This window comes from Cucurbita pepo, chromosome LG12 (genome assembly GCF_002806865.2).
Source record: "Cucurbita pepo subsp. pepo cultivar mu-cu-16 chromosome LG12, ASM280686v2, whole genome shotgun sequence".
In the NCBI taxonomy this organism is placed as follows: Eukaryota; Viridiplantae; Streptophyta; class Magnoliopsida; order Cucurbitales; family Cucurbitaceae; genus Cucurbita; species Cucurbita pepo.
In genome coordinates, this window is record NC_036649.1 from 3,056,747 (window position 1) to 3,082,828 (window position 26,082).

Below are 26,082 nucleotides of genomic sequence, written 5' to 3' on the forward strand. Positions count from 1 at the left end.
GACTTCGCGTCAATCTTCTTTGGAATTGAGCTAGCATTAATGATGGAATTCTTGAAAAAGTCATTGAGCACTCCCGTAATGTCATCTTTAAGAAAGTATTCAGCCATAAGACCTACGTTCACAGCTCTAAAAATTTCTTCTTTGGTAAATGGTACTTCAAGTTGTTCCCTTTGGGCCAAAGAAATAGTGGCTCCAATCCAGTAGGTTAGGTGGGATTAGTTTGACAGCCTTCTTTATAAATAGAGGCTTGTAAAAGCTCACAAATTTATACTCAATATCCTTGTCATTCAAAAGGCTAACCCCAGTTTAGATAGCATTTCAACTATGATGCTCTTCCTACGCTTGGCTGCCATAACTCTATCTAAAAAATAAAAAAATAAAAAATAAAGGAAGAAGAAGAATTTTTATCATCCCTATCAACCATACACTTTTGTCTCCAAAGGGTTTCTTCATTGATAGAAAGGGAATGATTCAATTTTGATATATAGCCTACTCTGTATAAGCATCATCGAGAGTGCCCACTTCTATGATCTTCACTTCACAACAACAAATCTGTTAGTTTCCGCAAACCAGCATTTAGCAACCTGCTCAAAGAACGTGAGATCAAGTAGGTCTTTGACAACAAATCTTGTTTCAACAAAAATAAATTTCCTTAGCATCACTCTGTTCAAGCTCTTTGGTGAGAAGATTTCTCTGATCAGCGATTCACCTGGGCCAAAAATTACCTCATTCCATTATTAGATTACTGGTGAGATTTTTCCACCAATTTTCCAGCACCGGTTCAAAGGATGAATGATTAAGCCAAGCATTGACAAATATTAAGGGTATGGGACCACAGTTTTCCTTGCCCAAAGAGAGAGGAATGAGACAGTGATCTGAAGTAACTCTCTCAAGTCTATGGAATGTAGCACAAGCAAATTTGCTGATGCAATTGTCTGTGACTAAGATCTCTCTACGAGGGTTAGAGTGGCAGAATCTCAATAGCTAGATCAAGTGAATCTCCCATTTTGGAGGGGTATGCCTGAGAATTCAGCTGCTACTTTGAAACGGTTGAATCAGTTATGCTTCCAGCAGGGGGTTTGTAGGTGGATGTTAATGATGTCAAAGTCACACACAAAAATCCAATAAAAAACATTGAGCAGAGAGAACGACTAGGTCTTTCAAAAACAGTTTTTGATCTAAAAGATATAACCATTAACCATATATAGACGAACAGTAAGGTGTCAATACCTTCAACCACCTCTAGAAATTTGAACGAAGAATCATTCCTACCGAAGCACCATCAGCATCTAAAGAAGACCATCCCATGTTCCTCAAGCTCCAGTGGTATTCAACAAACTTCCAGTCAAGAGTAAACGATTTTTCTTGAAGGATGACTATAGTGGGATATTTCAGCGGATAAGGTCTTTAATAAAGATTATCTTCTTCCAAGATCCAAGCCCTCTAACGTTCCATGAGATGATTTTCCTTTAGCGGTCTGGGACACACTTTCTCCGCTATTAAAACAGGGCCTATCATAATTCACTGTAATGTTCTGCTTTTTAGCTGTTGTGAGGTTCTTCGGTTTATGTGGGATAGACATAATACACATACCATGCATAGCCAGCAAAGAAGCGATAAAAAATAAGGAGAAGGATCTTGCTAGTTCTCTTCCTTTATTCCATCCACATCCTCTTAATTCACAACATCCATGGTAAACCCAGGAATAGTTTGGGGTTGTGAGTCAAACAAAGGTTGAGGGAAGGTGTGGATAGGTTCTCACATCGCCAATGGGTAAGGAGCGTAGTTATTGTTGAAGGAATGAGTGTAATTCCTAGCCTTAAGTCAAGGGATATTTGTGTAATTCCACTAAATAAGAGAAGCATATGATCTCCCTGTTTTTTTATATTGTTATCATCTAAGGATTTATTTAGGATTTGAGGATTTAATTAGCCTTTCTATATAAAAAAGATGTGTATGTCTCCAAAAATCATTATAAAAGACATGTACCTCTCCAAAAATCAATAAGGTGAGCAAAATAAGTGTAACAATTATTAAGTAGTTCAAGGGAAGGTAGGTCAAATAATGTAGCTAATGAAGGTGGTAAGGTGGTGAGCCCACAGGTCTGGGGATTCAAGGGAAAACCAGACAAAGATCCACCAATCGATCGAGAGCAAGGGAGATTGAGAGGAGCTCTTATGAGTCTGAAGCATGCTGACCATTTGCAGGCGTGTACTTTGTGCCAACGAGGTGGGTTTTTTAATTGTTAATTACAACTTCTCTAAATGGAGTAGGTGACTGTGGTCTGATGGTGAGTAAGGAGGCACGGGTTAATAGGAGGGGTGGTGCGCGGAGAAGGGCAGAAGGTCAAACGAAGATCCAGGTTATTGGGTGTTGGGTCAAGTAAAGGAAACTGTTGAGTTTTATCAGCGGACAAGGAGGGAAATTTGGCGGGTGGAGGATATGGAATAATGGGTTCTTGACTTTTGAAACATGTGGGTAGGCAGGATTTATTATACCTCCATTAGTATTCTTTCTTAAAGCATTCTTGTAAGCCAAACCAAGTCACATGCTCAAGAACCAAGGTCCTGACAAACCAGTGAAGGAGGCTAAGGAGGCTGTTCCTTAGTTCAATCTTCTTAAAAGACCATAGGTAAAAGTCCAAGCCCACCGCCGGCCGATATTGTCTTCTTTGGCTTTCCTTTCTGGACTTCCCCTCAAGGTTTTAAAACGCGTCTACTAGGGAGAAGTTTCCACACCCTTATAAGGAATGTTTCGTTTTCCTCTCCAACCAATATGGGAACTCACAATCCACCCCCTTGGGGGCCAGTATCCCTGCTAGCACCACCACCCAGTATCTGGCTCTGATACCCATTTGTAACAGCCTAAGCCCACCGCTGGCAGATATTGTCCTCTTTAGACTTTTCCTCAAGGTTTTAAAACGCGTCTACTAGGGAGAGGTTTCCACACCCTTATAAGGAATGTTTCGTTCTCCTCTCCAACCAATGTGGGATCTCACCACCATATTGACAAACACTAACACTAACGCACACATCAAATCGGCTCAAGGGGTTAGAAAATAATTACGAACACCAACACATGGAAAATTTGGTCCAAGAGCCCTTATTTCTCTCTAGAATAAAGAATGAAAAACATCCTCAAAGTTTGAAACTCTAGAGACTCCTTGAACATTCCTCAAGAAATTGATGTGTTATGTTCTCTCAAAGTTTGGATCATATGATGCAAGAGAAACCTTAGAATATTCTGAGACCGAGGGAAAGCTTCATGACCCAAGTCAAAGTGAAATGGAAGTAACAAAATATTTTAGCTTGCAAAAAATGAACTGATAACAAGATATTTATAAAAATAATGATTGGCAATGCTAAATTGATGCAATCTATAAACTATCTATCAGTTCAAAAAACCAACTAAAATGAATCACTAACTAATTGAATAAAGAGAAGTAACAAACTATAAGCCTCTGACAGTATATGCAAGGAGCATTACAAGATTAAACCCCGTCTTCCAACATCAACATGGCTTACAGAGCTACAAGTCCTATAAATTGCTGCCCAAAAACGGGACTAGGAATAAGGAAAAACAAACCTTGGTCTCCAAGAAACGAAGAACTATCTTAAGGTATGAATGCGAACCATAAAATAGCTGCATGTTTTATTTAATATTGCCTATGTACAAATTACCTGGTAAACAGATACTTTCACTTGGGACTTTTAAAGACCTGGTGGAACTAAGTAAGCTGAAGTTCTTCTGGGTACTACGCGATAAATTAGCTGATGCTCATGCTTCTCCAGAGTTAGAGAGCAGACTGGTTTTTCCTTCTATATTTCCCCACAAGGGCAAAAACTTAGAGAGTCGGGACTTTCCTGACCTCCAAATACATGGATCATCACTATCTCAAACGCCATAAAGTGGCATGAATGCTTTGATGAAGGAATACGCTAGTGCCCCCGAAAAAATGTAGCTGTCCACTCTGTCAAGCAATCCACCTGCATAATTTTCAATTGAGGTCCACGTAATAGTTAAAACCTTTCAGGAAAAAGTTCACATGTATTATTGCTCATCTAAAAACAACTCTCTTTAAGACTGAATTAAAGTACTCCTAGGCCTTCCCAACTTTCTAGGATTAAATGGTGAGCGTATGGACTGTATTCTAGCTAAGATATGAACATTAAGTCACCTTTAAATATTAGAAAGAAAATAAAATACATGCAGTAACAGAACAGGGTAAATTGTCACTAAGAGAATATATGGATAAAATATTATCAATGCAAATTAAATTCTACATGCTATACATACTGAAACAAGGCAACTTTGCATCACGGGAAGAAAAAACCTTTAAAAAATAAACTTTCATTCAAATGACTCAAAGTACCAAAAACAGCCCGCACAAAGAAAAGGCATGCAGACAGCTCCCAAAATGATATCATCCATCTCCCTTTGGCGATTTTTAGCACAAGAGGAGTAGGGAGATTTGAACCTTCGACCTCAAGGGAGGTAGTATATAAAAAAAAAAAAAATTAGAGCCCAAACAATTGGATTCGTGAGCCTAAAGGGAGACATTAAAATGTGTCAGCCCCCATACTTCTTTCCACATGCCTAACCATTTTACTAGACCCTATAATGAACCAACCAAGTTAAGACAGTCAAAGCTTTGCTAAAAACACTACAAGAATTAAAACTATATGAAAGCCAGTAAAAGACAGCTCGATATATTAAGCTTGTACCACAAAATACAAAATTAATACATCATAGATGTTGACCATGAGGAAATGGAATTTACCATGTCCAGGGATTAAAGATCCAGAATCCTTGACACCAGCATCACGTTTTATCATTGACTCAGTAAGATCACCAAAAACAGAACCCAAAAAATTGAGAAATCCAAAAGCTATTGCACTGTCCAGTAAACATTTCAAACGCATGTCAATTACTTTATGGAACCATGGAGATCATCAGTTAACTAACATTCTTATGATGAGCAATTACAGTAGAAAACTACACTGAAGGACTAAAAAAATCAGCCCTATAGAATCAAATTAACTAGTCATCAAATTCCATGTTCACTTGGCAATTATATTGCACTTGCAAACCCAGAAGAAAATCTTGCAATAAAGAACCTGCATAAGCCTAAAGGCACAAGATAATTTTCAAATCCTAATTGGAGGCAGCAAAAAGATATGCATAAAGACTACCATGGTAATCAAGATTATTAATGGATTTCCTTTGGAAAGTTTGATCCAGATATTTCCATACATGGATGACATGGATGACGCATATATATGCTAAGAGAACATGAGATATTTCCATTGGACAGTTTGATCCAGATATTTCCTACCATGGTGTTAGGCTTTTGAAGGATAGAATTGGATTCAATTATTAATGGCCATTAGAGTTCAAAGAACTCTCGTCTTTCTTTTTTTCTTTCCTTTTTTTGGCGGGGGATCCTTGTTTAACCCACCCTTGCCCATCAGCTACACTACCTTGATCCAATGTTTTTCTTCAGCAAGGATTAACATTGAACTATTATATCGATTTAAAAAACAAAATTAATATCAAAATCAATTTTCTGAAAGCCAAATCAAAAGCTGACGATGCAATTGGGGGTTGATTTTGTTGGTTTAGGCGATTTTGGTTAGCATTCGGTTAACTTTTTAGAAATAAAAATTGACTTCAAACTTTAACTTTCTTCCATCAATCTACCTCGACATCTTGTGTAGGGTTATGTCAGGTTGATTTCAAAAAAAAAAAAAAAAAAAAAAAATATAGGCTAACATTATAGTTAATGTTTTCAAATTTGGTAGAATTAAAAACTTAAGCTAAATTGTAACTATCCTATAGTAGTTCGATGGTTGATTGTAACAATCCTTAATGTTCAAGGGTCGTTTGTCCAGTTTGTCATATGTCACTAATGGTATTATAATGGAAGGGTTTATTTGTAACAATTTCATAAGTTTGGAAGGTGATTAATCAAATTGAACGCTTATGATACAATCTCTACACTTCAAACATGGCTTACAGAATATTCCCTTATTGTTATGATGTATCCTGCATCCCCTTAGTTGTCATCTCCAAATTTCTACATCAATATTATGTATTTTTATCACGAAGTTCAACAAGGATACAATTTTGATTTCTAATCAACCAACATTTTAAAGATATTATGTAGTAAAGATAAGACTTGCAAACCCTTCTATGATAAACATTGTTACTGAAGAATCGAAAAGGGAATGAGGTTCTCATACATGAACAACAAACTAATGCAAAGTACTAGATCATATAAATGTCAGTGTGACCAGAGAAAAACTAATATAGAAAATAATGGCCATACATTTGATAATAATTGAAGAATTACATACCTAATCATAGAAGACGGCCAGCAAAGAATTTTTGATAGAATAACAGATGTAGCAATACAACCACCCAAGCCCATAATAGTACCCTCCCACGTCTTTTTTGGACTAATATTTGTCAGTGGGGTCTTGCCAAATGCCTGCAGAAAAATACTGAGAAGTCACAAGATATCCACTCAAGGATATAAGAGAAGTTGCAAAACTGGTAGTTTTCTGCGCATGTAATATAGTTGCATAATACAAATAAAAAAGCTAAATGATTACTCAAGGCAGCAACACTACCAAATAACATGAAACCAGATAAGCAACTATATGGATAGTACTCCCAGGAAGAGGATATAAGCATCCAAATACCAGAAAAAAAAAGTTTAGTCAATTCAAGAAGGTCAACTCTTGATCCCTTCCCTGAGCACCAGCGGAGAGAAGAAGGAATTGTCATTGAAGCTGGTCACCACTGATGGGTCAGGCGGCAAAATCACCTCCCCTGGGGCTTCACCCACTAACGACGGCCCTTGCTGATCAGCATCGAGGAAATACTCAAAATGCTCCTCATTACCCACAAATAAACATACTCTAAAGGCCCAACATCTAACGCATGCTTGTGATCCAAAACAAATGAATGACCATACTCTGAAGGCCTAGCATCTAACGCCTGCATCCTGACCCTTTCTACCTCCGTTTGTGGCGCAAAACAAATGAAAAGTTCAACCGGCCCACACCCACTATTTGACAATGATCCCAGCTTCAGCCCACTTTCTATACCTCCCTCTAACAGCCCACTTTCTACCTCGAACGCAGGGAACAAAATTCTCCACTGTTGGCATTGACCAAGAATTAGACGATGAATATGCATCTAGCCCCCTACCCCTCTCCACCACCCCACCATCCCCCACCGTGGATAAGGCCTCCATCTCTCACCCATTACTAGAGATTACCCTTGCAGACACAGAGCTTGACACTCTTTTTCAAGAAAAGCAGAATGAAACAGAGGTAGAAGATGTCACCCTGATATCAGCGACATTCACACCAACAATGGTCATCCAAATCTTGGCATCATGGCTAAAAGAACACATGTGCTGGCTATTCCATCTAGGAAAAAAAAGCCCACTGTGGCCAAGAAACCGAGTAAACTGACTAGAGAGATTGTTGGTCTCCTTTCAAACAGCAATTATGAGAAATCGAGCAAGTCACAATTGGGAGGTCAATACCTCTTATAATTATTGTCTCTTGGAATGTTAAGGGCTTGGGAGAGAAGACTCACTGACTTGGCTCCCCAGCACTGACAATGTCTTCTCTACAAAATCTTTGATGATGGACATGGGGAAAAAGCAGAAGCAATAAATCTCACGCTAACAAAGACAGTATGGAAAGGACATCATCATAAAAAAGTGAAGTTCTTCCTTTGAGAGATAGCGCATAAAGCCATTAAGCACAAGTTAAAATCTTCAAAAAAGAATGTCTTACATCACTCTTTCTCTAAATTGGTGTACATTATGCAAGAACGAAAACTACTCACAAAGCCACTTATGCAATGCACATACGCTCAAAATTTCTGGACTACGATTTTCAATATATTCAGATGGCATCTCACATTTCCTAGGGAGGTAAAGGATCTGTTGGACATAGCCTTAACGTACCACCCTTTCAAGAATGCAAAAACCCTACTATAGAAAAACATCATCATGGCTTTCTTTAGGAATCTGTGGAAAGAAATTAGAGAATATTCACAGAAAAGACAAACTTATACAAAACTTTCGACAATGTCGTTTACCAAGCTATATCTTGGTGTAAACTGTCTAATATTTTTACTTCCTATAGTTATATCTCCCTCATTGCAAATTGGAAAGGTGTTCGATATTATATCCCTTTTGTAAATTTCAATCATCAATGAAATTGTCTGTTATAAAAAAATAGTATCTTATCTTATTACCTATTATCTAGAGATATTTAGATTACCTAGTATCTATTCAGATGAATTTAAATTATCTATTAATTCAGATTTAGTTAGTCTTATAAAAGCTATAAAAGAGACATGTAATTCTCCAAAAATAAATAAGAAAAAATAACAAGCTAATTTGACTTGCAACAGTATTTATCTTCCTTTCAAAATGTTTGATTTTTTGGTCTAGTCAAGGAGACCAGTGATATGAACCAAGTGATATGAACCAAGAGACATCAATCATGCAATATGCTTCAATGAAGATGTGAAGAAAATGTTGTTGAAATTATCAAAAGATATTTCAATTCATGCCACATGGAAGAAGAATGAAGTTTCATGTTTTACATTTTGGGTGGATTACAATTTAGAGTAATTTAGAGTTATTGTATTTCATTAATGTAGTTTAAGACTTTTAATTTACTTTAGGTTACAATTACATAATGGTTAATTATGGCCATTAAGTATGAATGTTACACCTCTTGGAATGCCTTTAATAGTTTCATTTTTGAGGCTATATAAAGTCATGTATGTTGTATTTGTAAGGTAGATTTGGAAAATATAGTAAAGAAGCATTTGTGCTTTCTTTAGCCAATGGCTAAATTTCTTTGCAATTCTATGTAGTTCAGATTGCATGTAGAATCATTCAAGCTCGACATGATCAATCTTGCTTGTGGAGTGATTCGAATCTCAAACAAGTGTTTGAGATATTTGATCAACAAAAGTCATTCAAGCTAGACATGATCGATCTTGCTTGTGGAGTGATTCGAATCTCAATCAAGTGTTCTTGTCTTGAGATATTCGATCAACAAGGTAATCCGAATCTTATTCCCCTTGTATTGATTCCTTATCTTATCACTTAGTTTCTTTTACGTTTAGGTTTTGTCGCTCTTTGACCGATAGAAAAGCGATGAATGTTGTCCCTCTCTTGGCCTTGCTTGGGCGGGTCATTTTTAGGCTTGAGAGAAGGGGTGTTCGAGTGTGGAGTCCCAACCCTTCAAATGGCTTTTCTTACCAATCCTTTTTTCGTAGTTTCTAGAACTCTTCTTGATGTGAGTCAATTTTTCTACTCTATGAAGGATTAAGATTTTGAGGAAGTGAAGTTCATTACCTAATAAGTTTTACATGCACCCTTGCTTAGATGGCTGGAGAGGGCTCGATAAATTTTATTTTTCTTTTTAGGCTTTAATTTTGAAGCTCTTTTGTAATTATTGTTGAGGCGCTATTTTGTATAGTTGGAGCTCCTTTCTTTAATTGGGGTTCCTTTTGTGGGCTTGATTTTTTGTGTGCCCTTGTATTCTTTCTTTCTTTTTTTTTTTCCTTCATGAAAGTTGCTGTCATTATTTTTTTTTTAAAAAAAAAAAACGTTTTGAAGCCGAAAAAAGAAAATATTTGCCTTTTTGGCAGAACTTTCTCCACGTTAACAAACACACCTGCCAACAAAAGCCGACTCTAGCGGCGTGATGTCCTCTCCGGCTCCATCATCACCACCAAACACAACCAACAAGACAAATCTCACCAGAAAATCAACTCCGTAGTTTAAAAAGCAACCATGAGGAATGAAGCCACCACCTCTTCCATTAACTTGAACTCTCAACTCCTCCCTCCAATCTAAACCCAACACCGCATCAAAAATCTCCCCCAACCAGCCCGCCGCACATATCTGATAGCTTAGAAACAATGCACGTCGTCATCCAGCTGAGGAGGAATATTCAAAATTTCCACCCAGCCTTTTGAGAACTGAAGGAAACACTCCTCCACTACCTGTCACGAGATCCATCGCAACAACCTTAAACTTACAATAAAAATTGTCCCATCCAAAGTTTAGTGAACTTTCCTTTTTGTGAAATCATCCACACACAACTGAAGTTCCATATTTCCACAAAACGAACTCAAATAAAGCTCAACCCCAAACCATTTTTGATCCCCTTTTCAATTCTCTCCCACAAGTCTTTGGCACTCTCTCTCACAGCCAACACACGTTTTGACACATCGAACAGAATAACATCATCTTTATCTCCTCTAGTCTCCACCTGATTCAACCATTTTCCGTGACCAATAACCATTTATGCAAAGGACTCTGTCAACCTAGAAGGGGGCAATGAGTTACTTTTCAAAGTGCGCCAAACTTTGACCAAAACATTCAGAAGCAACCTACTCAAAGAGCCCCTCACCAACAATCACCAAAAATCACCCCCATGCTGCTTCCTCCTTTGGAATGATTAACGACGCCTACCCCTCTGGTTCTCCACTAGTTGGACCCAAATAAAAGCTTCGAGGCATCTCCTTGTCCTGAAGAACAGAGCCAACTCAAGACAATCAGCAATGGCCCTAGTACAGTCTCTGACCCAAGCTACACTACCCAGACTAAGTCTAACCTTCGACGAAACCCCTCTACACCTTTCCTCTACCTCCATCTTCTTTCCTTTCTTGTACAAGCAAAAGGAGAAGCCCTTGCACTCTACCTTCACCGAAAGGGCGCGGTGCCCCTCCACTCTCACTCACACCCCCTCCTCCTCTCTAAAATCTCTCTCCATGAACTCTTCTATCAATCAAAGATATTAAATATATGGAAATTAAACATTTGGAATTTACATATTCGGAATCTCAAATGTGATATTTGATATTCCAAATATTTAAATTCCAAACATTGAATTTCCATATATTTAATATCCATATCTAACAAATAATACTTACAAGTCTCAATAGGATGCTACAGGTAATGTTTTTTATTGGGCTGAGAGTGCCCCACAATGGTTATCATGCGAGTTTGAGTGCTTTGTCAACCTTTTACAATTAGGCATGTATTTGATTGACCTGGTCGAGCCTGCATTGGCTCTTGCCTATGCGGAATCTCTGCATTCCTGTCTTCCACGGCATCCATTCCATTATCTGACTTAAATTGTTGGTTTCGTGCAATCTAGTAGTGACCCAGTAACCTCTCCAAGAATTTTTGAGAATCTGCCACGGTCCTGTTTAATGGCCAAAAACCATTTTGCATAGACTCCCTTCTTGCAGAGGGAGAAACTTCCAGATTAATTGCTCCTTATGTATTGCTATTAACAAAACCTCCTTGTTTCTTCTCACCATCCCATAGAGGCTCGCAATATCTACCAATATTCTCTAATCATATATTTGGTGAATCTACAGAAATCTCTCCACCCAAAACAATCAAGGGTTCCATGGTCCAACTGTCCGCAATAGCTTAGCTCATTTACTGGCCTGAAGTAACAACTATTTACTTCTAAAAGATAATTTTTTTAATAAAAGGAAATAAAACTTTTCATTGAAATAATGAAAAGAGGTCAATTCTCAATAATAGCTTCCAAGAGATAATTACAATGAAGTACCATACACATCATGGAAGATAGAAGAGGAACTTACCTTGCCACCAAGAAAAGCATATGTATCAGCTGCAATTATACTGCTCATAGAAATCAAGGTTGCAACAAGGCCAACAGTCCAATGAGCTTGGCCTCCAAGAAGAAATGGCCATCTTGCTCCTATTTCTGCCAAAGAGCATGATCTAGTAAGAAAGTATAACATGATAAAAACACCTGAAAATAGAAGCTACAAGATCACACAAATGTGAAATTAACAACAAAACTATGGGACTTCCTACTTGCACAAGAAAGCTGTAAAACACAATTACAAAAATTCTACATGCAAGAAATTATTAGAATTACCCCCCATTAAAAGTGTGATCCATAAAACATTGTTCTGAGGGGCGAAGGTAAGATCCTAAAAGGTTATCTACAGATTCACCAGCCTCTTGAGAAGTAAATTGCACATCATGCTCCAGTTCAGGATTAGGAAAATCCTGCATTTCTTCTATGAAGGGTCAGGCTTAGAGATGGTAATTGTTCAAATCACGTTGGATGTTTGAAGAAGAGAGAAATTCATATCTATTTTTTTCCCTGTTTCCACAGGATTTGAAGTAATTTTAAATCATAATGGATTTCAAATACTATATTTACTTCAAAAAAATCAGACAAATGATTGAATTTTAAGTTCCAAATTCAATTATTAATTTAACCTCAATGAATTCCACTTCTCCTTTATAAAATAGGATGGAAATCCACTTTTCCTTTATAAAATAGGATGGAAGGGCAGTATGACACAGAGGAAGGAAGGCATATTACGAGTAGGAAGCTGATGCTGATTTTGTAGCCACTGGGAGAAATCTGAACCTTCCAAATATCTATGAACCATGTAACTTTTGATTAAAATCAATACAAGTACATATTTTGTTTCTTCTAGCTCCATCAAAGTGCTTTTACGTTAATTGGTGATTCAAGGCTAATATCAAAGATGGCATCCACAGGATAAATCAATGTGCATTTATAATTCGAAGCAAAAAGATCAAGAGCAAAAATTACTTGCCAGTGTTTATGGCTGGAACAGCCAAACCACAACGAAGTTTGACCCAGAAACAAGGAAGATAACCAACATAAAAAAGCCCAAATATTGCACTGCTCAGCTGAGAAAATCTGGGACTGCCTCTTTGTAGAAGCAATGTAATTGCAAGAATGAAGGCAGAAAATGTGGTAGTAACATCAAGCTGACCGAAGTACCTACATGAATATAAGAAACACTGATACGAATTTAGTGTTTGTTGCAACTCTACAGATGGAAATTATTTATTTATTCATTTATTTTTATAATAAACTGAAAAAATGAAAGAATACAGGGCATACTAAAAAAGAGAGTCCACAAAGGAGGCAACCTACAAGAAAGGCCTCCATGCAACCAATATAAGACCTAATGGATAATTGCAAAAAGAATTTGCCACGGAGGTGCACAAGGAAACATGAAATCTAACAATGGACCAAACATCACTCAAAGATCTCTCAGGCCCTCTGAAGATCATATTATTTATCTCTCCTGAAAGCCCCCATAAATAGCACACATCCCGCTTGCCACAAATACTTTACTCTCTTGTGAAACAAAGGATGGAGGAGAAACTCCTTATCATCTCTTTGCAACCCCTCCTATGACTAGCCAAAACAAGACCAAACTCATCAAAGAACCAATTCCACATAGCGTAAGCAAAATCGCAACTCTAAAGAAGATGATTAAGGTCTTCTGCTATCCTCCTACAAAGAATCTAACACCCTGGTCCCATCAGGAAGTCACCTTCTTCAACAAACACACACACACACCAAAAAAAAAAAAAAAAAAAAAAAAATNAAAAAAAAAAAAAAAAACTTTACCTTGTTGGAAATTTTCACCTTCCATAACGAGACAAAGACAGAATCACTCAAAGATGAAGGATTAACTAAACAAAGTAAGAAGGAATTACATGTGAAACCATCAGAAGGATGGGGCCACCAAAAACAAATAAATATCCTTTCTCCCCGGATGCAGCGGAACTCACCCAGTAAAGAAAGAAGATCAACAACATCCATAATTTTCTTATCGACAATGGACGTTGAGACCCCAAGAGAGGTGAAGGGGAGATCCCTGATCGAGATAAAACAGCAGTCACCAACAGATTTTTCATCGAAGATAAATGGTATACACGAGGGAACCTAGAGCAGATGAGTCTATCTCCCAACCATTTATCCTCCGAAAAAAAAGTGTATCCCTCCCCTCCCCACAAAACACAGAACAAAAGAAGAAAAGAAGGGGTATGCCTCTGTAATAACTTTCCATGAGTTTTTGGAAGTTCCTTTAATGCCTCTCCAGAACCATTTAAAAGAAGATGACCCAAACTTATTCACAATAACCTTATGCTGCAAGTTATCACACTCATGATAAAAACACCGAAGTCATTTACCCAAGAGCACCTTATTATAGGCTCTCAACTTCTTGATACACAACGCCTCAAGTTCCCGATACCTAACCCCCAATCTCCAAAGGGTAGAACATCTTATTTTGAAATGATAAAATGTAATTGTACATCCAAATCTTTTGAACTTAGGTCCTCTTACATAAAAGAAAAATCTACTACAAATAAGGAGAGATCAATGACAATAAAGATGAAATATTGACAACTGATGCTTACAAACAATTATTTATAAATAGTAGAAACTCCAACATGGAGGAATGGGCCTCCACAAACAAACATCCTTAGAACTCGAGTGAAAGTGAAATCCTGTAAATTCAACCATTTCCTTTCCTATGTCCGGAGACTAACTAGATATCTAGCTTTAAAACTTCAAGAACCAAACTTACAATTTGACCTATTTGCATTGTCATTTTCCTATGATTCCCCAAAAGGCACATTAAATGCGGACCTCTGGCCTTTGAGGAAGACACATGTCTAGGCAATTCCTTCCTCACAGCACCTCGCTTTCGGCTGTGACTTGCACCTTTCAAAACGTTCAGCCCAATTAATTGATGGGAAGTGAATTGAGTTTGCATCTCATTCTAGTTGTCACTAAGACAAGATCATAATTATCCATTTTCTTCAAGTAACTGATAGAAAGTGAATCAAGTTTGCATCTGATTCTAGTGGCCACTAAAAAAAGATCACAATCATCCATTATCCTCAAGTAATTGATGGGAAGTGAATCCAGTTTGCAATGCATTCTAGTTGCCACTGAAACAAGATCACAAACATCCATGTTAATTCCTATGAGGGATTTTGGAAAGATTTAGGGAGAGATATAAGTAGCCCAGAAAAAGGAAAATCACCCTCCACCATTTTCAAAGAACACAAGTCCCCTAGGCAAAAATCAAAGGTGTCATTAGCATATTGCAAATGGGAAATTGTCATCTGCTGTCTTTTAACCTTCACTCCTAGTAGAATCATTTTTCAGTGCAATAATGTACCAAACAACAAAGGCATTGCCCATCAACGTGAAGTGAAAGGGAGAGAGGGGGTCTTGTTGTCTCAAATCTCTTATTGCCTTGATTTTGTCTTAAACCACTGAATTTTGCATTAATGAGCCCACATACACTGCTCCTTAGCCACCAGACTTGTAACTCTGCTTCCAGCTGTAATCTCTCAGAATTTCTCTCACTGGAAAGGGCATTACTGTCCTCTTCCTTGTCAAAGCGGTCCATCTTGGAAAGGATGACTTGTTTTTTATCTTTATCTACACAAAGACCTCTGCATTCCATTTTAATAGATGTTGCTTCACACCCTTCATTTAATCTATAAAGGCAAACACTGGTCAACCCTAATGAAAAAAAGAACTCCACCACTCAACATTTTCCAAAAATATGAGATGTTTTTTAACCATGTATTTTCAAAACGGAATGAGAAGGCCTCATCTTTTAAAGCTCGAATTAAGGAGAATGGGAAAATGATCAGAGGTGGATTACGTCTGTCTAAGCAAAGAAACTTCTTTAAATCAATCCATCCATTCACTAGACAAAAGATATCTGTCAATACTTCAACTAGATGGTCTTTCTCCGTGTCTGAACCATGTGAGTTTACCATTCTTAATGGGAGGATCAAACAAATTAAAGACTTCAATAATGAACGATAAAACTTCTCAAATGTCCATCTAACAATATTAAAATCTCCCCCCATGCACAAACAACCAGAACAAAGACTAGCAACATAACAAATCTCCTGCTGAAAATCGTTTCTAACCACATACAAAAGAGGTTCATAGACACCCATGATCCAACGCACAATCGTTGAAACAGAAGGAAATCGAGACAGAGTACTCTCCTATCATCCACTATCAAATGGAAAATGGAAATTTATATCAATATAGACATGAAAATCTAATAGCCATAGAGGTAAAGAAAATTGCAATCCATTTAACAAAGCCTGCAACTGTTTCAAAGTATAAGAAAATAATCTTTCATAATATCTAATTTTTCATCCAATAAAGATAGTTCCACTACAGATTAACAATATGTGCAATTCAAATTAATCATGAGTGTGATGAGGTAGTAGATTAATAAGATCATCTAAACTGTCATTCTACAATATTAAAATCAAATCATGAGTATTCTCCAAAAGGAAAGTTTTAACAAGCAAGGAAATGTGAATACTACTGCAATCTTCTCCAGTACAGAAAAAAGAAAGAAAGTATGAGTTAAAGATTCATAATGAAAGCGTAAAGCAGTTAAATTTCTTATGCCATGAAAATTTCCTATATTTGTGAAAGAGTAATAATATTGAGACTGAGACTAGTCGTACAAGCAAAGAATGGGCATGAGAGCACAAATAACTGAGCAAATTCGTGAAACATATCGAGGTGGGGGTGTCATTCCTGCGGTGATCCCACGGCTTCTGACCAATTCAAAATACTCACGGGCACCAACAAAAATACATGCAGCAACAGCCACGGTGAATACCCATCCTCCAGCCATTACTATAATACCTCCAGTTATTCCAATGCCAAGCCCAAAAACAATGCGTTTCTTTAATTGATTTTTTTTATGTTGCTGTTCTGAGATTGGATCCTCTTGAAATGATAACTGTTGACCTCCCTCAACCTCCTATAAAATAGCCACTTCAGTAATTAATTTGATACAAGAAATGCTCACAACATTAACTTGGCTAGGTACAAAACCGTTGTTTGAGCCACAAGGGCATCTATATGTATGCGTTTAATACTCAAGCTCACAAAATGACCAAAATTCACAGAGTAATATATTCCCTAAACGTAGTAATTTACTGCTTAGAAAGAAATCCGATTCCAACTTAGCTGCTACAGATAAATTATAAATGAACCTTGAATCTCTCCAAATTGAAAAATAATGCAACGATTTATCCCCATTTATAACCACATATTTCAGAAATGACTAGCAGTTTCTAACTAGACCAATACTGGTCTCCAACATCCATTATGCATCAAACTCTACATTGAAACAAGCAAATTAATAAACCAATACCTCTACCCACCAAATATGTTTCTCCACACCGTGTAGGAGCTACCCTGTGCTATTCAATTTAGCACCAATATCATCAACCTTTACCCGATAGAATCATCCACTTCCAACTCTTACACAAACGATAAACAAACAAACAAACAAACAAATAAAACCAAATTCGAACAGCACTGTACCAATCTTTCAACGAATATCACAGAATCCAACGTACCTCTTCGGGCTCTTTCCCGTCAATCCGGTCGGGCTCGGCATGTGCCACAGCTACAATGTGGCGTCTCGCCAAACTGCTGCTCTTGCTAATTCTGAGCAGGCCCTTTTGGCCATGTAGGACAAAACGCAAGCGATTGAATTCCAATGAGGATCGAGGGCGAGGAAATGGCTTACAGAACGAAGGACGGGAGGGGCAGGCGCAGGGCGAAGAAAACGACACCGGAGCAACCTTGTAACAATCGAAATCCGAAAATGATATGTTCGTAGTCATGAGAGAATTCGTACAGCTGAAAATAGGTAGGATCAAATTCGAAATCAGATTTGAGAGGGAGAAGAAAAGGCATGCGATTTTGTTCACTGTGCTGATACTGTTCTGTCACAGAAGCCGTTATCTGTGGGGAAGAAGGAAGAAGGAAGAAGGTGAAGGTAAAGGATGTGAAAGCCTGAAATGAAGAAGGGGAGAAAGAAAGGCTCTTGAAAATCAAAATTTTTTATTTTTTACAAAAACAAAAAACAAAACTCTCAAATTTATACCCAAAATGGGTCTGATTTTATCAATTTTCACCCTTAAAATGGTGCACTTGTCCAGATGTAAAACGAGTCTAAGTTTTTGGCGCAGCGTGCAGGGGTGCAGTCGGGGGCGTGTGCGAGGGGAGCGCGCGGTGGGGGGGTGAGAGAGTAGGTTGTGACCCTCACGCCATGACAAGCAAAGTGGCATTCCTCAAGAGACGCCCATCTAGCCATATGCGGGCCAATATAAATATGAATGCTCGCCAAGTTTGGTGTCAATCGGACATCGGACGGACAATGCACGACACCGTATGACAACTCATCAAAATCATGTCTACACGTGTTAGCTCTCCACCACCCCTGGGCCCTATGGCCTAAATGAGCTACCCTGTGGCACATACGTGTGTCACAGTATGGGCGAGCCTGCCGAGACGAGTGTCTCGGACGACTTCCTTTGAAATGGGTTTTTGAAGGATAATACCAGGCGGCACGGGTGTGCCGGTATTGCGCCCTAGCCCGCGTGTTGGAGGTTGCTACATACACCCGCTATCCGATACGGTATCCGTAAATGACTCGGCATGGGCACGGGAGGGCCTATGCCTCGATAGAACCCGGATGGATGGATGTTCGGGAAGTCCCGATGAGATGAACGACACGCGGGCCCATTCTCGATGGCACGACTGAACGAGTTATGATGGCCGACGACATCCCGAGACTCGGGATGGCGTCAAGACATATGGACCCCGTCGATGGGGATCGAGATGGCAAGATGAGATGCGACGTTGTATTGAGAGACCTTGGCCCGAGTAGAGGCAAGGTCGAGCCGAATGAGTTGGCCTAGCGTAGAGGCAAGTCGGATGTGTCGCAGACGATTGAACATACACGCACAGGCGGCGTGTGTGGTTGGACAAGCTTGGATTCCGCACAAGCGATGATCGATTGGTGAGGACAAACCTCGCCTAAGGTCCGACGAAGCCACAAAGCCGGGGCGAAAAATATATATGGGGCTTAATTCCCCTTAAGGCTGGTCGTGAGCGTGTATAGATCACGACGCCGCACGGTTNAAGCCGGGGCGAAAAATATATATGAGGCTTAATTCCCCTCAAGGCTAGTTGTGAGCGTGTCAAGATCACGACGCCGCACGGTAAAAAATGTAGGACCGTGACAGTTGGTATCAGAGCCACACTTTGTGTGTCTAGTTGGGCAAGACAGTCAAGAGAAACGAACCCAAGAGTTGATCGAAGACCTTGCAAGTGTGTCAAGAGTGTCGTAGTGGGCAGGACAATTGTCGGTCAGAATTAGAATCAGTTGGGGGTTGAAGCCAAGACTACCCGAAGTTCATTAGTGTCGTGTGTCGACACCTCAATATAGGGAGATTTACCCGTCAAGCAAAACTAAGCTCACTTGACAAGAGCTTGTAGTTTTGAAATGGACAAGACAGACGTAACAGAAAGCGCACCATGACGGTGCCTTCCAAAGAACCATTCACATTAGAGGAATAGTGTCAGTGGTTGCAAGCAGAGAAGCCGAGAGTCGAGAAAAGACAAGCGTCGGCCAAGTGCAAAAGCTGTATACAACGTAAGTCCTTATGGGGGACGACCTTGCTGCAAAGAGGCAGCTAAGTTCGAGTGGGGGAGAGCAGAATCAATAAGCCTCTCACCCCGTAAAGGTGCTCTAATATACGAGCACACGTGTATTCCTTGTGCCTAAGGTGGATGACTCCACAAGAGGTGTCAAGACCAATATCCGCTCAAGAAGTGAGCATCAAGCTAACAATGGACATAGAGAAGATCGCGAGAAGTTCAAGTACAACAATAGCCACACAAAGGTGGCAAAGTACGAAGAGTTGGCCGAAAGACAGCGCCAACAACCGAAGAGACTGTCAAAAAAGTTTTTGACTTTGCTCAATAGGAGAAGTGGTCGCGACGAAAGAGTGTCGCGGCTGGGCTTGCGAGCCCCACCCCGAGGGGTGCACCAATTTATGTGATCCACAGAGGATACACACACTAAGGCCAAGTTGGCAACAATAGGGCAAAGTGCCCCTTTTAAGTCCATAGTTGTCTAGTGAGTGTCTGCAAAGAGAGTGAGCCTCACCCACAACTATGACAAACACTGAATAGCCACATCTACGTTGCGAGTCTCGGTGGCCGAGTCCAAGATGGGCGAACAACAGAAATAGGTCCAAAGGGGGATAGCCGTAGATAGTAGTACCAAGCCAAAGTGAGGCAAGTTCACCCAACAACTGACCAAGTCAAGAGTTAGAACGTGGTGCCACATGACAAAAAGAGAAGTAAGAAGCATCCACTCGAACTTGTCCCAAAGTTGGCAGAAGACGTCAGCAAGAAGAGCATTATGACAAAAGATAGTCAGGTGCTCAAGAATTGTATACTTTTCTAAAACACAACCAAATCCAGCAAGTCGAGTCGCCAACAATCAAGGAGTTTGGATCGTCATTGGGACGATGTCGAGATTGAGTGGGGGAGAATTTCACAATCAGTGGGGCGAATGTGCCTCGAGAAAGTCATCGAGGACGATGACTAAATTAAGTGGGGGAGAATGTCACAATCTGCAATATGATTGTGACCCGAGTAAGTCATCGAAGACGATGACTAAGTTAAGTGGAGGAGAATGTCACAACCATACTATAAAGAGAGTAGGTTGTGACCCTCACACCATGACAAGTAAAGTGGCGTCCCTCAAGAGACGCCCATCCGGCCATATGCGGGCCAATATAGAAGAGTGTCATGATACAATCGAGGAGGACGATGCATCATCCAACACACTACCACGCAACGTGGGCATTGAAGACAAGTTGAGACATAAGAAAGACAGAGACATCAGAATAGACATGAAGGACAAGATAGGCTTGTTGAAGGGTCGGGTAGGGCCCCGGGCCTTAACCTCAAAAGTCGGAGTTTCGGAAGGAATTTGGGCATGCAGTTCGGGAGTTAAGTCCATCCATATGAAATATGAATGCTCGCCAAGTTTGGTGTCCAACGAACATCGGACGGACAATGCACGACACCGTATGACAACTCACCAAAATCATGTCTACCCCTGGTAGAATGAAAATGGCTCAAAATGTACTATATGAGTACCATGGTGTTAGCTCTCCACCACCCCTGAGCCCTATGGCCTAAGTGAGCTACCCTGTGGCACATACGTGTGTCACAGTGTGGGCGAACGTGCCGAGACTAGTGTCTCGGGCGACTTCCTTTGAAATGGGTTTTTGAAGGACAGTACCGGACGTCATGGGTGTGCCGGTATTGCGCCCTAGCCCGCGTGTTGGAGGTTGCTACATACACCCGCTATCCGGTACAGTATCCGTAAATGACTCGGCATGGGCACAGGAGGGCCTATGTCTCGATAGAACTCGGATGGATGTATGTTCAGGAAGTACCGATGAGATGAACAACACGCGGGCCCATTCTCGATGGCATGACCGAATGAGTTATGATGGCCGACGACATCTTGAGACTCGGGATGGCGTCAAGACATATGGACCCTGTGGATGGGGATCGAGATGGCAAGATGAAATGTGACATTGTATTAAGAGACCTTGGCTCGAGCAGAGGCAAGGTCGAGCCGAATGAGTTGGCCTAGTGTAGAGGCAAGTCGAATGTGTTGCAGACGATTGAACATGCACGCGCAGGCGGTGTGTGTGATTGAACAAGTTTGGATTCCGCAAAAGCGATGTTCGGTTGGCGAAAAAAAATCTCGCCTAAGGTCCGACGAAGCCACAAAGTCAGGGCAAAAAATATATATGGGGCTTAATTCCCCTCAAGGTTAGTCGTGAGCGTGTTAAGATCAAAACGCCGCACGGTAAAAAATGTAGAACTGTGACAGGGAGCACGCACACGGGAGGTGTGCGGTGGGCGCGGGGGTTAGCCTCCAAAGATTTTGTGTGTCTTGATTTTTCATAGAGGTTAACCTCCCAGAATTTTGTGGCTAGCACACGTGCGTGCCTTTGGAGTGGGTATGTTTAAGAGTGAACATGGACTTGAGACTATTTTTGTGGGCTTAGTTTTAATGAAATTATTGCTATATTACAACTACATTATTTTGATCATTGATGTTCTAGAACTTGAATCTAGGAATGGCAATGTCTCCTTACTCTAATTCGAGTTGAAGCCCGTAACGTTACGAATTTTTGTATACGTTAGACTAGGTATCCTAACGACGACTCACATATTTATCTCAAAGTATTTTCTTGTAATTTGTGATATATTAAACATAGTTAAAGTCTCTAATGAAAGTTACGATTCAAATTATTTCATATTTATTGAGGGATAATGCAAGAGGGCATATTTAATGCATTCTTCTCTAGGTCGATTATCTCATGAATTGATCTAGCAGATAAATTTTACTAAAATACTTATCTCCAATAAGTAATGCAAGTACAGATATTGTTACTTACACATTAGATTCAACGAGAGCTTAAGAAAAAATCTCTTCGTCACAATGGCATACATTCAATTTGAGATTTTTTATACCGCTTAAAATTGTACCATCTAAGATGATGATGGATGTCTCATCCCATTAGACGTTTTCCAAATTAGTAAATGTGGCTATAGAGATACGACATAGCTAGCAATTGCTACTAATGGTTATTAGATATAGCTAACTTAACAACGAATAAGTTTACAACTAGATTCTTAGAGATGAACAACGAACATCATCCCACGCTTAAGTGCAAAAGTGTCCTAAATTGAGGTTCAAAACATTAAGTACGAGGAACAATATGTAAATGATTTCTATTATAACGACTCATATCCATGATTTGGATTAGAATTTGAAATCCAAACTTGATTCTTAATAATCTCGATATTTCTCATAAACCAACACGAATATTTCTAGCATCTCACTCACATTCATCCCAAGAAAACTTTTAAAAGGTCACCCAACATAAAATTGCTCTAAGTAAAATACATTTAATCATGGACTTCCTATAATTGAGCTATTGAGAAAGGAAAGTGCACATTGTTGATATAACCAGTGGCTTTCAATTGTTTAAGTCTTTCTTAGTTATCCTATCTTTGTTATCCTATCCTCAAGATCGTTCTCATTCGGGTTCATTCATGTGTTCTCATTCGGATATAATATCATATCATTCATGTACCTTTTGTTTACTCGGGTGTCACATCTACGATCCTTGCTCCAAAGTACCCATGCATCCTGACAAGCTGTACCTTCTTTTTCAGTGGCTCAATCATAATATGAAACTTCATCGGTAGTAAGATCTTTAAAATTATTTGGTTAAAGTATTATAATGATAAATTTGGAACTTTCAAAAACATTCTATGAAAAATATCAACAAAAATTCTGAAAATCTTACTCTTTATTCAAAAAGATCCCCATAAATTTAGAATTTTCAAAAAAATCTATGAAACATATCAACAAATGAAATTATGAAAATCTAACTCTTTATTCAAAAAGATCAAAACAAAAAGAGGAGGCTAATCTGCCATTACAACCTTAATAAAACCAAAACTAAGAGTTAGTTCTAACATTATTAGAAGTTATAAAGCTGTTCTAACTTAAAAAAGAGTTAGTTCACCCAAGCACTTCTCATACTCCAAGCACTTAGATACTCCACCGTGATAGACTCTGTTCCATTGTTGAACACATGCAAATGAGCAGCCTCAAACACTGCCTTTGTTGGGTATACCCTCGAAGTTATGCATGTTTTTCCTCCTCCTCCGAAGCTCTCTATCACCGAGTGATCAATCTGCACAATAATACACAGTTTAGATTTGTCGATACAGTTCGAGAATACATTGGACTATGACTGTAACGTACCAAGCTTCTTAATGGCAGCTTTTTACTCGACAAATCGATGTCGACGAAACCTGCAAATGTCGGCTTGTATAATCCATCCTTCAAAGAAGAGCTACACCAAAAGAGAGAAACAAGAGCTTTGTAAACATGAAAATAATTATAAGGTCCATTTGATAAAGGAATTGAAGCTACCTTCTTGCATCAGAGCACATAAGAACCACGTGGTTTGTCTCGTTGGTCTCGCCCTTGAAGATCCTAAAGAACACAGGAGTGAACTCCTCAAGGTTTTCTGAAGCCAGAGTTAGAAGCCCAAAGGGGCCGACACCACCTTGGGCCGTTGATCCCAGTTGACTGCACACGGCTTGTGCGTCCACCCAACTTGAATCAAATACCTCCGCTTTATCCAAACTCGAAAAGCTAAAGATAACTTCAACATCGGCCTGTACAAAACACAAGAAACAATCGATCAAATGACACTCAGCTTGTTCATTTAATCTTAGAGGCACTTTCGCATCTTCTTAACCCGCTACAAATCACTAGGTGTGGGTCTTTTGTCGAAATAGAATGCCTTTATCCTTTTATTTTTTCTATTTCGATAATGGGTTAAGGGCGAGGTTCCGTTATAAATTAAACATGCTGACCTGAGCTGCAGTAATTCCTTTGATCTCAACGTTTTGCCCCTTATCCAACTTCTGATGTATCATCATAACTCTCTTCCGTCTCAACCTATTTAGCTCCATAACTGGCCATTGTAAGAGCTGTTTCCCACTGGGATCCAACCACACCGTCCTAGGAATCGCCTACAAAAGGGAGAAAGAAAGGGAGAAAAAAAAAATGGTCAGCCCAAATACAAAACAGAGTAATTCAACAAAATAAAGCACATTCAATCTAAAACAGACCTGAATTCCAGCCCATCCCTTGGAAACATCATCCTGGACACTATCAGATTCATTAGCCCAACCCCACAAAACCCTTCTCTTCTTCATCGGATCATAGAACGACTTGGAAGCATAGAAATTGCCATAGTCATATCTCAACCCACTCCACCCATCCGCCGAGGTATTATCGGGAACATACTTGTCCGTCATCGGATAATACTTCCCCACCGTATAATACTCATATCTAGTCATCTCCAAGCTCACCTTCAACACATGTTTAACCCAATTTCCCGTCACCGACGTGTCCAAACCAAATCTACCGAAGTGGGAAACTGGGTAGAAATCAGGGCACTCCCACATTCCCGAATTCGGAACAGAATGCAAAGGCTGTTCCACCTTCGTCCAATTCAAAAAATCCTTACTTTTATACAAATATGCTATTCCTGTCTGCTCGCTCTTGCTACCAATGATGGTCTTCCAGTGACCCTTGAAGCTCAGCCACGCCGTCGACGGGTCCCGGAAGGCGCTACTATTGACTCCGGTACCCGGGACAACAATCGGGTTGTTATCCGGTTTGACCCACTCGGTTAGATGGGGATCAAAGAGGTTCGCTGGAATGGCGTAGTTTTGTACCTGTCGATTCTGGGAGTCGATTCCAGTATATAAAATGACGGGCTTGAAGCCAGGGAGGACGGTGGCAGAGCCGGACCAACAGCCATTGATATCAAAGGGCTTTGAAGGGGAAAGCGCAGGTTTGAGTGACTTCCAATTGATAAGGTCTCTAGAAATTGAGTGAGCCCAGACAATGTTCCCCCAAACCGCGCCTTCAGGGTTGTACTGGTAGAATAGATGGTAGATTCCCTTGAAATACATTGGGCCATTCGGGTCTGCATAAGATGACATGTTTATGGAGCTCATATCAAAATAATTCTAAAAACAATGTGCACACCTGTATTCTCCAGGTCAGAATGGAAATGTTATTTTTTATAATAATAGTAATACCAAATAAAAATGTTATTTTTTATAATAATAGTAATACCAAATAGATATAAACAGATGTGCACACTATTTTGAGGATTGATCGGATCGGGTCGGGTAAAATTGTAACAATCAAAGGAAAGGAGGGAATGAAAATGTAGAAATTACGAACCGTTCATCCAGTGACGATGAGGTTGAAAGTGAAAACCAGTTCGATGGAGCTGCTTGATCTCAATGGTGTCGTTGCCCTTTTCGAGAGACTGTAATTCAGGATAGATTTTATGGAGAGCTTGAACGACGACAGGGCCATTATCAATGAACAGAGAATAAAAGGAGAATCCAAGAAGAATAGCTAGGAGAGTGAAGAAATTCATGGTGAAATTTGCTTTGTTAGTTGAGTTGGAAGTGAAGAAGAAATAAGAGTTTGATACCATTTATAGAGAAAGAAATATAAATTTAGTTTAAAAATAGGATAAATTGGTTAAACTTAATCTCAGACTTTCAATTTTAAAAAATATTTTATTAACACTCAAAAATCTAAATTAATTTTTAAAAATAGCATTAACATCTTTAAATTTTATTAAAAATGTTTAACAGGTAGACGTAAATGGTCTATCTACATTGACAAATCATCTTTCACTTC

General features: G+C 39.3%; 2 protein-coding genes across 2 annotated transcripts; both read right to left on the minus strand.

The window, feature by feature from the left end:
• Positions 1 to 3,408: 3,408 nt before the first annotated feature.
• On the minus strand, positions 3,409 to 17,769 carry LOC111806579 (phosphatidate cytidylyltransferase 4, chloroplastic). Its single transcript, XM_023691949.1, has 7 exons — positions 17,297 to 17,769; positions 16,391 to 16,692; positions 12,670 to 12,860; positions 11,671 to 11,795; positions 6,357 to 6,490; positions 4,781 to 4,896; positions 3,409 to 3,986 (listed from the first exon to the last, which is right to left on the minus strand). The coding sequence occupies exons 1-7, from the start codon at positions 17,564 to 17,566 to the stop codon at positions 3,895 to 3,897; spliced, it is 1,230 nt and encodes a 409-aa protein (XP_023547717.1). The 5' UTR covers positions 17,567 to 17,769; the 3' UTR covers positions 3,409 to 3,894.
• Positions 17,770 to 23,215: 5,446 nt separating this feature from the next.
• LOC111806576 (beta-fructofuranosidase, insoluble isoenzyme 1-like) lies at positions 23,216 to 25,813 on the minus strand. The gene is made up of 6 exons (XM_023691947.1): positions 25,612 to 25,813; positions 24,483 to 25,348; positions 24,225 to 24,383; positions 23,776 to 24,023; positions 23,605 to 23,695; positions 23,216 to 23,533 (listed from the first exon to the last, which is right to left on the minus strand). Exons 1-6 carry the CDS (start codon positions 25,811 to 25,813, stop codon positions 23,354 to 23,356), a joined length of 1,746 nt encoding a protein of 581 aa, XP_023547715.1. The 3' UTR covers positions 23,216 to 23,353.
• Between the last annotated feature and the right edge of the window lie 269 nt (positions 25,814 to 26,082).

Excerpts from the sequence above, each read along its gene's own strand:
- LOC111806579 (XM_023691949.1), bottom strand. The coding sequence starts at position 17,566 with ATGACTACGAACATATCATTTTCGGATTTCGATTGTTACAAGGTTGCT. Across the intron at positions 4,897-6,356 it reads TGGCCGTCTTCTATGATTAG|TGCAATAGCTTTTGGATTTC; the intron begins GTATGTAATTCT and ends TTTACTGGACAG. Across the intron at positions 3,987-4,780 it reads ATCTTTAATCCCTGGACATG|GTGGATTGCTTGACAGAGTG; the intron begins GTAAATTCCATT and ends AAAATTATGCAG.
- LOC111806576 (XM_023691947.1), bottom strand. The coding sequence starts at position 25,813 with ATGAATTTCTTCACTCTCCTAGCTATTCTTCTTGGATTCTCCTTTTAT. Across the intron at positions 24,024-24,224 it reads AAGGAATTACTGCAGCTCAG|GCCGATGTTGAAGTTATCTT; the intron begins GTCAGCATGTTT and ends TGTTTTGTACAG. Across the intron at positions 23,534-23,604 it reads AGCTGCCATTAAGAAGCTTG|ATTGATCACTCGGTGATAGA; the intron begins GTACGTTACAGT and ends ATTATTGTGCAG.